The 12,218-nt window shown below is 35.0% G+C and overlaps 1 protein-coding gene across 1 annotated transcript in view; it reads left to right on the plus strand.

Annotated features, from left to right (window-relative positions):
- Positions 1-12,001, plus strand: part of LOC117176800 (dipeptidase 1) — a 353,294-nt gene extending 341,293 nt beyond the window's left edge. The window contains exon 10 of the mRNA XM_033367109.1: positions 11,475-12,001. Coding sequence (XP_033223000.1) covers positions 11,475-11,594 — 120 coding nt within the window. The 3' untranslated portion in view covers positions 11,595-12,001. The remainder of the gene's footprint in view (positions 1-11,474) is intronic.
- Positions 12,002-12,218: the final 217 nt, after the last annotated feature.

The following is a 12,218-nucleotide window of genomic DNA, read 5'->3' on the forward strand; positions in this document are numbered from 1 at the left end:
CCCAAAGTGAAATTGAGAGAGGTAGCTAATGCTGTAGGTATATCATTGGAACGTGTGGGCAATATCGTGCATTCAGTTTTGGGCATGAAGAAGCTCTGCGCGTGATGGGTGCCGCGTTTGCTCACAGTGGACCAAAGACGAATTCGTGTGACAACTTCCCAGCAGAATTTGGCATTATTTTCGCGTAAGCCGACCGAGTTTTTGCGCCGATTCATAACCATGGATGAAACCTGGATCCACTACTACACTCCTGAGTCACCACAACAGGCAAAACAGTGGGTTCCACCGGGCCAAAGTGCTCCGAAGCGTCCAAAAACGCAACAATGGGTCGGAAAGGTTATGGCATCCGCATTTTGGGATGCACATGGCATAATATTCGTGGACTATCTTGAAAAAGGTAAACCCATAACCGGAGCATACTATTCATCATTATTGGACCGATTGAAAATCGAAATCGCCGAAAAACGACCGCATTTGAAGAAGAAAAAACCGCTTCATCATCACGACAATGCGCCTGTTCATTCATGCTTAGTTGCACTAGCAAAATTGCATGAAATCGGCTTCGAATTGGTTCCTCATCCATCGTATTCGCCAGACCTGGCCCCCAGCGACTATTATTTGTTCCCTAACCTGAAGAGATAGCTCACCGGTAAGCGTTTTTACTCAAATGAGGAGCTCATAGCTGAAACTGAGGCGTATTTTGGAGACCTTCCGATCGAGTACTTTTCGGATGGTATCAAAAAGTTAGAAAATCGTTGGACTCGCTGTATCGACCTAAAAGGAGAGTATGTTGAAAAATAAAACCGACTTTGGCCAAAAAAACGTCTCCGTGTTTCATTTTTCAGGGACTTATCAGACTGCCTAGAAGCTGCCTGAATTTTCACAGAGATATCTGTATTTCAGGAAACTTTTCTTTAAAAATTCTATGCAAATCGACGATACTTAAAAGAAGTAACCTTTTTTGCTCTTGAGTAAGTTTCCCTCCTTTAATATTGATATATAATCCTTAATTCCAGGCATGACACGGCTATAATCATCGGCAAGATAATAATTTTTCACTGCACTTACAGTAGTGTTCGGAAGATTACGCCCAACTTTTTTCTTTGGCCGATATCCATACCCAAATTCGTTCCTCAATTTCTTGGGGTTTGATGTCATTCGCCGAGACACTCCAAATTATCTTCTTTTTTTCGCGATGGTCCAATGTGACGGAAGTGTTGTCAAAATTGATATTTTTCCTGATCGATCAGGCTGCTGAAACAAAGACATTTTTATGTCACGTATGTGCGAAGTTTCGGAGTCATTATTGTCAACAACACAGTTTTTGTTAGTTTTAACTTTATTCAAAGCTGAACTTAGCTTTACCTTGTCTTTACCCGTAAGTTGTGAAAAACATTTTTTTTTATTAATGGTTCTCCAGATTCACGAACAATATCGTTAATTTTTTCAATTTTCTACGTCTCATCAAAATTATCACATAGAAACGTTGAATCACTTTTTTATTCCTGCTCAAGATTATTTCATTCTTCAATTTCTTCAAAAACATCTTCATTTTGGTCCATTTATCCGTTACAATAAAAAGATTTTTTCTCACGCTTTTATGCTTACTTTCATTTAACGGGTTGCAGCGCTCTTTTGTACGACCCATCCCGAAAATCACTTGGAGAACAGAATTTGTTTGAAAACAGGTGACCATAGAAGTTTCTTGTATGACTTTTTAACGATAATAATTTTTTCGTCAATGCTCTCCGAACCGTGTGCGACTGACAAAGTGGCACTTTTTATTGCGAATCTCCGTCGCCAAATATGTAGTTAATAGATTCAAACTTGCATAAATGGTGCAAGTACAAGCCTGTCAAAACGCCTCTCAAGCGGTCATCGCGACACACGGATCGTGGCGCTAAACAATATTATTTATGATTAACCAAAAAGCGAGCACAAAAAAATTAAAACGGTTTCTGGATCTTAAGCGTTCAGACTTCTCACTACTTAAAAAATTCCAAATATCGTAAGCAGAACAGGGTCAAATCAGCATTTGTTTATTAAAAAATGATATAAATTAGCAACAATAATAAATAGCACTTTTTGAGAATTTCATTGTCAGATTGTCAGATGCATTTATTTTTCACCATGCACTAAAATTTTCATCAATTTTTCATCAATAGTTTGCGAAATAATAATTTGTTAATCAAACGATGCAGAAATGTTTAATCGTATATTGTAAAAAAACTAATGCATTTTTCTCAAAAATTTTCAAAATGTACTCTCATACTAATGAGTAGATTATTTTCCAATACTTAGTTTTAATTTTCTTTCCAACTCAAAAATTGTAGGCTCACTTGTGAAATTTCTACTCCGCTTTAATGCTCCTTTTTCTTCAAAATATATAAATACCGTAATCCTCTTTTTTGTGTGCAACACGTATTTTCTTCGGATTTTTTGGCTCTATTTTAGACTTATTTAAAAATTGTATACATAATTGAGGGGTCGTTCACCCACGCGTAATATGCTTTACAAAATTTTGAAAATTAAAAAAAGGGAAACAAATTTTTGTAATTGGTTAACAAATATGAATATAAATTTCTACTAAATATACAATATATCTATTTCGAAACTATTCTCATGAAATTGCTTAATTATACAAAAGTTCAAAAAGTTGGATCATTTTCAAAAATATGCAATTTTTGTTTTTAAGAGATCCCTAAGTTTAAAACGTTGTTTTTAATAGATTTGAACAAGATTTAAAAATCACCTTAATCAATTTTTTCGATTGGACAAAAATTATCGAGCGTGAAAAATTATCGCAAAGCGCGAGAGCGTAGCTGCACGCGTAACGCGCAATGAGAATGTGCTCGCAAAGCGGGCATATTTTATAATTTGAAAAATAATTAATTAAACAAATTAATTTTTTTTCAAAATTGTTGCTATTGCAAAGCTTCCTCCATGAGGAAGCAAAAAGAGCAAAGAAAATAGAAGAAAAGAAAGGAAATCATGTAAAAGTAGCCATAATGTAGAATAATTTAGCACAACGGTGCAACCTAAGTTGTTTTCAAGCATGACATGAAGTCATACTACAGGTACATGTCAGAGTTCGGATTTCTACAATAAAGAATAAATGACCGAGAAACACGGAGACGTTTTTTTGGCCAAAGTCGGTTTTATTTTTCAACATACTCTCCTTTTAGGTCGATACAGCGAGTCCAACGATTTTCTAACTTTTTGATACCGTCCGAAAAGTACTCGATCGGAAGGTCTCCAAAATACGCCTCAATTTCAGCTATGAGCTCCTCATTTGAGTAAAAACGCTTACCGGTGAGCCATCTCTTCAGGTTAGGGAACAAGTAATAGTCGCTGGGGGCCAGGTCTGGTGAATACGGTGGCTGAGGAACCAATTCGAAGCCTGTTTCATGCAATTTTGCTAGTGCAACTAAGCATGAATGAACAGGCGCATTGTCGTGATCATGAAGCGGTTTTTTCTTCTTCAAATGCGGTCGTTTTTCGGCGATTTCGATTTTCAATCGGTCCAATAATAATGAATAGTATGCTCCGGTTATGGTTTTACATTTTTCAAGATAGTCCACGAATATTATGCCATGTGCATCCCAAAATACTGAGGCCATAACCTTTCCGATCCATTGTTCCGTTTTTGAACGCTTCGGAGCACTTTGGCCGGTGGAACCCACTGTTATGCCTGTTGCGTTGACTCAGCAGTGTAGTAGTGGATCCAGGTTTCATCCATGGTTATGAATCGGCGCAAAAACTCGGTCGGCTTATGCGAAAATAATGCCAAATTCTGCTGGGAAGTTGTCACACGAATTCGTTTTTGGTCCACTGTGAGCAAACGCGGCACCCATCGCGCGCAGAGCTTCTTCACGCCCAAAACTGAATGCACAATATTGTCCACAGGTTCCAATGATATGCCTACAGCATTAGCTACCTCTCTCAATTTCACTTTGGGATCACTCAACATCATATCATGGATTTTTTCGACATTTTCTGGTGTAATGACCTCTTTTGGGCGCCCAGATCGTTCAGCATCAACTGTGCTCGTACGGCCACAACGAAACTCGGCAAACCACTTATGAATCGTTCCAATCGACCGTGCAGAGCCCGGGTAATACTTATCCAGCTTGGCCTTGGTCTCGGATATCGTTTTCCTGCGAAGATAGTAGTGTTTGATCAAAACTCGAAACTCAGATTTTTCCATATTAAAAAAAAACTCGCAGGTTAGTCGCTTCTCAGGGCTGTAACTTGTAAATGCGTAAACATAAATGGCTGAAGTTTTGACAGGCGTCATTTGAAGGATCAAGCTCGACGAAAATAGTTCACATTAGTGAAGACTAATGTCATCTCTTAGAATTTTCAGGTACTTATCAGACTGCCTAATAGGTGCAAATAAATGGTTTGAAGTGAAAATGCTAAAATAATTGAATTGTTTAAGCTGAGGCTTAAAAGTTTGTAGACTAGAATTCGAAAGAAATTTGAAGAATTTAGTTTTAAATCGATTAATATCTTTTCTCTTTTTATTAGAAAATTTCAACAAAAGAAAGAACCTACAGAAATTGTATGTAAGAATAGATTTCCAAAATAATATAACTGAAAGCATAGATGGGAGAACTTGAGACGCCGTTATAAGAAACGAAGATATAGAAGGTACGTGGACTACCCCAGGTGGAAATGTCGGTAGTGTGCCGGAGTTCACCATCGGCGCAGTACTGGCCCAGTACTGCCCACCAGTACAGACAGCCGGTGGTTCACCCTTTACTGGCACAACGTTGGCTGCACGACCGGGGCGACACTATGCCAGTAGTACAAAAATAGACTTTAAAAAAATACGTCTACAAATGTTGTCAGGGTGTTTTGAAATGTACAGCAATTGACTATACAATTAGGGTGAAAACATTTTTTTTTATTACTTTTTTAAAGAAAATATTCTAAGATCCACCTCCATAAAAAATTTTCAATGTTCAGAAAAAATGACATTGAATGTATGTCTTAATTGTTGTAGAATAGTCTAAAACACTTAAAAAACAAAACGTTACACGAAGGTTTGAAGAAAATTATTATTTAAAAAATGGTTGCGCAGCGTGGTAAAATTTCTAAGTTCCGTCGATATAAATTTTAAATGCTCATTAAATGTTATTATCAGAACTTTTAAAATGGTCAAAAAAACGAAAAAATAAAATATTACACGAAGAAAAATTGTAGTCAATTTAAACTATTTACTTAATTATTATTTCATTGACATTCCTGTTAGAAGTTAGTGTATTTTACATTCACATAACTTCGTATAATAATAAATAATTAGAAAAAGAGAGCTCAAAATTTGGTACTTGAACTTTTCTGAATTGTAGCTTATGAGGATAGCTTTTTCACGAAGTTTTAACTTGTCGGTTTAGCGCAGTAGTGAGCACTCCCGACTGCTAGGCGATAGATTTAGGTGGTACAGATATGTAGGTTCGGTCCCCCTTAGCGTTAGAAATTTTATTTATAATATAATGTTTAAAAATGTAATATATGTATTCATCCTAAGCAGTGCCATTAACAAGCATTGACAAAATACTCGCAGTCAATTATTATTTATTTTTTAAATACCTTGTTTGTTATATCTTTGAATTATAGAAATAGTGGGTGTTAAAATTAAACAAATAGTTTCAAAATTATATATTTGTAATTATAAATAATATTTGGATGATATGCAGTCGTATGAGGATGAATGGACGGTATTTAAAACAATTCAATAACTTTTTATCATTTTTAAAATTAACTCCGGCATTTTCGTACGCCAGCGGTTCGCCAGTACTGCCCCAGTACAGCAGTCAGTACTACGCCAGTGCTGGCACGCCAGTACCGCCAAGCATTACAAGCCAGTAATGACACAGTACTGGCCCAGTACATCCAGCCAGTACTGGAACTCCGGCAGGCTGTACTGGGCCAGTACTGGACCAGTGGGACGTTCCGAGATATCAGTGTTAGATGTTCGATCGAAGTGTGTAGTACCGCGGTTGTCGAAAGAATGTCAGGTGATGCATGGTAGAATGATGAGATTCAGGATGCCCAGAAAGCAAAGAAAGAAGCGTACAGGAGAACTTTCAACATCGCAGGTCAGAGCTATGAGGAAAGAAATAGACGTATAAATGATTACAGACACAAAAAGAGGATATTCAAACGATTAAGTAGGGAAAGTAAACATAAACATAGAGCAGAAGAATAGAAGATACAAAACGACTTTGAAGGAAGCAAGAAATTGCTTTATAAAAAAATGAAAGGAAATAAAAGTACAGAATTTGTCAACATGAGAAATAGTAATGGGGAAATGCTATATGATGCAGACGGGATACTAGACGCTTTCAGAGACTATTTTAGGGGGCAATTAGGAGATAAAGCTATAGGACACCACTGTTGTTCAACGGAAAAACCTAGTAAGTGGCATTTGTCATAGAGACTATTTTCCGATACATGCGCATAAGAAAATAACCTCTATGGCAAAAGTCACTTACTAGGTTTTTCCGTTGGACAGCAGACCGCAACTGCGATGTAGAACAAGATGCGTTAGAAAACTGAAATGAGAAAGTCTGTTTCACTGAGGTTAGGGATATAATTAAGAAATTGAACAACAGTAAAGCCTGTCGGAATAGAATGTCTTAATGCTGAAATGCTTAAACAGGTTGGCGAGTACATACCACATAGACTGTGCGAATTGATAAATTTATGTATAGAGATGGGAGAAGTCTCAGATGATTGGAAAAACGCGATTATCGTACCAATATACAAAAGAAAGGGAGATAAAGGCGACTGCAATAATTACAGAGGGATCAGCTTATAAACTACCGTAAGTAAAATATACTCAAAAATACCTATTTCTAGGGTAATAAAAATAACAGAAGAAAAGATCTAGGAAGTCCAAAGTGGGTTTATGTCAGGAAGGTCATGCACGAATCAAATATTTATAGCTTAAAGCAAATCACAGAAAAAAGTTTGATAGTAGAAAAAAAAGTTTTCTGTGCATTTCTTGACCAAGAAAAAGCTTTTGACAAGGTAGATGGAAGTAAACTTTGGGAAGCCCTGAAAAATTACGTAGTCAATGGATGGCTCGTACAATCTATAAAAACAATATATACGGGTAGCAAAGCGAGTGTAAGCGTGAATGGGAAATTGAGTGACTGTTTCGATATTATTCAAGGAGTTAGACAAGGATGTGTTATGTCGTTATGGTTATTTATATTATTTATGGACAAGTGTTTAAGAACGGCCCTTTTCGACGAAAATGTTGTGGATCTCGAAACAGTAAGGGTACGTGGGTTAGCATTTGCAGATGATAAGTTTGTTATGACAGAGTCAACCAAAGACTTGCAAAGAATGCTGAATAAACTGTATGCAATCGTGAGGAGCATGGGCCTTAAATTTAACGCAAATAATACAAAAATTATGGTGTTCGAAAGAAACAGTGAGAAAACAATATGCACCATTCTATTAAATGATGAGAGAATTGAACAAGTTGATAAGCTCGTATACCTTGGTACCTTATTAACTAGGGACGGAAAGATAGAGGATGAGTTAGATAGTCGCAAAAACGAAGGTAAGAAGGTTATTGATGGAGCAGGGTCCATTATCAGAAGTAAAAAAAATCAAATAAAACTAAAATGGCAATACATAACTCTATATTTATACCGACTGTACTATACGGTAGCGAGACATGGACCTATGAAGGAAAATCTAAGAATAAAATTAACGCAATTGATATGAGATTCTTGAGCATAATATACGGAAAAACTCTGATGGACAAAGTGAGTAACGAGGTAGTTCTCAAAGAATGTGGTGTAGAAGAGACGCTAGTAGGCACATGAGAAAGAAATCGATTAAGATGGTTCGGGCATGTTGAGAGAATACCAAATGAACGACTAACGAAACAAGTGTATCAAGGTAAAATAATTGGTAGCGTGCCCAGAGGCAGACCGCGGAAATAATGGTTAGAATGTGTGAATGAGACCCTAATTAAAAGAGACATAAGAAGCCACAGAAACACGCGAGCCTGCATGAAAAAATGAATGGACATAAAAGAAGCTAGAGAAGTATGCCAGGAAAGAAAAATATGGCAGCAAATATTTAATAAAAAGAGAGTCAGTAGAGTGAATAACGCCTGAAACAAAAGACCTTGGATACTAATGGACCCAAGTGGGGAACTTCACATGACGACTTTGTGAGGATATTCAGTTGAGGTGATTGCTAGAGAGATTGATCGGCAACCTGAGTCAGACTAGTGTTGCGCAATGAACGGGTTATACCAATAAATAACACGAGAATTCTGGATCAATCTAAAAATTTTAAATGTGTGAAAAAATGTTCTTTGTTTCATAATTCATATAGGGTGGACACGCTGGGGATTACCAAAATGTATGAAACCCGCATACAATCCCATAAGAATAGCATCAGCGTGTAAGACGGGTTGCATACTTTTTGGTGAGCCCCAGCGTGTCCACCCTGTATGTAAACATTTGTGGAAGAGTCGAATATATCCAACCTCAAATGTCTTCAACAAAAATTCAACAAAATTCGATTAATTTAAAAATTTTCACTACGCCCTAGTAAAGCGATCAACAATTTTATATTATTGAAAAATTATCCATCATGTCACTGGAACCACCAAAAAGATTTGCACAGTTTTTTAAATATCTGTTTTTCATTATTTGCCGTGTTGTGAAATAAATTACATTTCTTTAGTAGGTACACAGATATAAAGTAAGGACGTTTACTATGTATTCATAAGGAATATAATTATATAAACTCTAGCATATAATGCGATCCGTCTTGCATTTGTGTAATACAAAAAAGTACTATATAGGCGATTTTAATTCGGTTTCCAAATCTCCCGCGCTCGAGATCTTGCGCTGATTGGTTAAAGGCTTCGAGACTCAGAAGACGTACGCAAAATATACTTGTAACCGAATTCTGAAAAAAAGGTTATGTTCCCCAGGATTCACCACGCATTTCAAATAAATAATTAGTTACGAATTAAAAACAATGTAACACAATATTGGAATGTGTTCAGAAAAATTCTCGGGACGTGGTTTCTTTGGGAAAATTTTCTTAAATCTTTGTTTGCGAAATCTTTTTTTTTCGTTTAAATCATTGAATTATTTTAAATCTATAATTATTTAAAAAATTTCTAAAATGTTTTGAAACCTTTTCAAATCTTCCAAATGTTTTGAAATTTTTGAAATTTGGTGAACTGTAACCTTTTCAAAATCTTTGAAACCCTTTACATCTTTTAAAAGTTTAAAATTTTTGTGAAATTGTTATGAAATATTTAAAATCTGATAAACACGCCTTTATAAAATGTTCCGTATTTCCGTATTTTTCAAACAGTTTTGTGTCGAAATGAATGGAAAATATTGTTAATAAAAACAATAACAAATTAATTTGTAAATAACAGAGATTTTTAAGATAGAACATTTTTAAGTCTATTTAAAAAAAAAAAACAGTGAAAAAAGTGCAAAGAGTGCGGCGACCAAGGCCATTATTTGCATCTGTTAGCACCTGTCATCTTCTAAAAAATGCTTAAAAATTCGGCGAAACTCATCGAAGATGATGTTCCAGGTGCAAAATTAGTGCACGAATCAGTAAAAGAACACAGTATTGAGGAACTGAAACGATGTCCTAAATGTATAAAACCACCATTAAAAGGAAAAAACGTAATTTAGTGGAAAGGTTAGTTGAGGTTTTGTATGGCAGTTATAAATATTTTCTTTTGTACAAGATTTACAGTTCAGAACTTTGTTTGAGTTAATGGTTGAGTTAATGATTTGAGTTAATGATTGAAGTTAAAATTTTTTGTATGTTTTTTGTATTGTGATTTTTAGAATAGAACCATTTTTCACGTAATGCGAAAATTAATTCAACGAAATTGTTTAATCAAAAATATGTTGGTTCAAGTGATTAATATTTATGTTAGGTTGCCAAAGTCAATTACTTTAATCAAACTTTTTTATTTATTCGCTTTGTTCGTTTTATCAAATATGATTTTAATTGATTTTGCCATATATTTCGTCGATGTAATAAAATTATCTGTTCGATTTCATCAAATTATTCACATTATGGTTATTGGTTATATGTATCATAATATTTGGTGAAATTAGACTAATTTTTTTAACAAAAACAAGGCTGGTGGATTAAGAAAATATTTGTTTATTCATATAATAACCAATAACCATATTCTATGTGAGTAGTGCAAAAAAATTGATTAATTTTGAAAGTTTTATCTTGAAACCATACGATTTTAAATATAGGATGAAGCATAAAATTGTTGAAAATTAAGGAGTTTGGCGTATTTCAACTGTAAATTGAATTAAATTTTGCAATTTCAAGTAATTGGATCAATTTTAAAATTGTTTTGTTTTAATTGACGTGAATAATCACACAGTCTAATTTTGAATACTTGAAAGAAAAAATCGTTTAATTTTGAATGCTTGAGAATATCAAATGGTTATGACATTTGTTCGAGTAAATAATAGGCATCATTTAAATGTTGACAATATTTCAAAGCTTTAAAAGAATCGTTCATTTATTCACCGCAAGTTAAATAATTGACCCGTATTTTCAAGTGGTAGCCTAACTTTTCATATACTTAAAGAATCGATCGCGAGCAAAAATGGTCTCCGGACCAGGATTTGAACTCAGGCCCCTGGTATCATCACGCTGTCCATTGCGCCGCGAAGCCTGACAGTAACAAGGCCCAATGAACTTGTATAAATGCTCAAATTTTTACCACTATCAACTTTTTGCTTTCCTTATGACATCGGTTGGTAGAAATCATATAATATTATGGCATCCATTTTGTTATTAATTTCCGCAATGTTACAAACTCAAAAATAAGTTCTGGTAAGGTTTCAGTATATTTATCCCGATCTTCGGTTTACCTTATCAGGATTAAACAAGAGAAAATATATCAGTTTTCAGTATAGCGGAAAATTTTTTTAGCAACACCCACCTCGAAATTGAGAACTTCCATGTGTCGAAATGATGTGCAAGTTTGCACATCATTTCGGCGCATCAAGTGCAGTCCGGATTTAGGATTGGCAGACTGTCCGAGAATAATATTGGCGCATGCGCACTTTGAAATACATCTATTCTAAGAATTGACGTAATAGCAAAATTAAAATATTCTTAGAAATTCTTTTAAAATAATTATACAGAAATTTGGCTGAAAAGTTCAAGAAGAAACTTGAAAAGAAACACTAACTTGTCTAAAACTTCAAAAATAACGCAAACCAATTATAAGAAAAAATTATTAAACTACTACTCTTCTTATTGCAGCATTACCCTTCAGCTCATGCTTCAAGTCTAACACTTGTAGACATTAGGCTATTTTGCGCACTTCAATAATAGCTATTGTCAATTAAATATAATTTAATGTCCAATGAAAGGTGAAATTAATATACAATTAAGACCCATAAAATCTATTTATGTTCTAACAGGTAAGAGATCGAATGGCAGAAGAAGGTATGGAACCCTTAGAGGAAGAAATTCCCAAGGAGGACATCATTGGCCGAGATTACTGCCGTTACAATATCAAAAGACTGTCCAGCGATCCGTAAGACGAAGCACTGAGAGCCAGAAATTCTCGAGACGTCTATCGAATTTTCCTACTAAGCCCGTGCACTGACGATGCCATAATCTCCAATCGCAAACTTGCGTCTCAACCTCTTCTCATAGCGACGTGCATTTCGAATCGAAACTATCCTCGAACAGAATTGAAATCATGTCCTTCGAACATCCTTTCCTTCCTCTCCAGATTCTCATCTTTTCCTGTACATATAGATTTTTTTTTATCAAATTCAACTTTACACAAACAGTTGTCAGATTACTCTGAAAAAAATGTAGAAAGTACGATTTTTCAGGATATATAAACTGGTAAGAGACTGACCAATTTTATTACTGCAATTTATTACTTTTCACTATATATCAGAGAATATATAGTGCTAATTGTTGTTTCTAAATGGTGCTTACTTGAATATGAAGGGGGCTCACAAAATTTAATTTTTTAAATACCTCAACTATTTCCTAAATATATTTTGATTTTGTAATTGTTTCATTAATTTTTGTCGTAATTATATTATTATATTATGCACAAAGGGAAAGAAGCGAGACTTTTTTCATGAGTCTTGAAAAAAGACATGAGTCGTCAAAATTTTCCTCCTGTATACGGTGAACATCAATTA

The sequence above is a fragment of the Belonocnema kinseyi genome, chromosome 7 (assembly GCF_010883055.1).
Source record: "Belonocnema kinseyi isolate 2016_QV_RU_SX_M_011 chromosome 7, B_treatae_v1, whole genome shotgun sequence".
NCBI lineage: Eukaryota > Metazoa > Arthropoda > Insecta > Hymenoptera > Cynipidae > Belonocnema > Belonocnema kinseyi.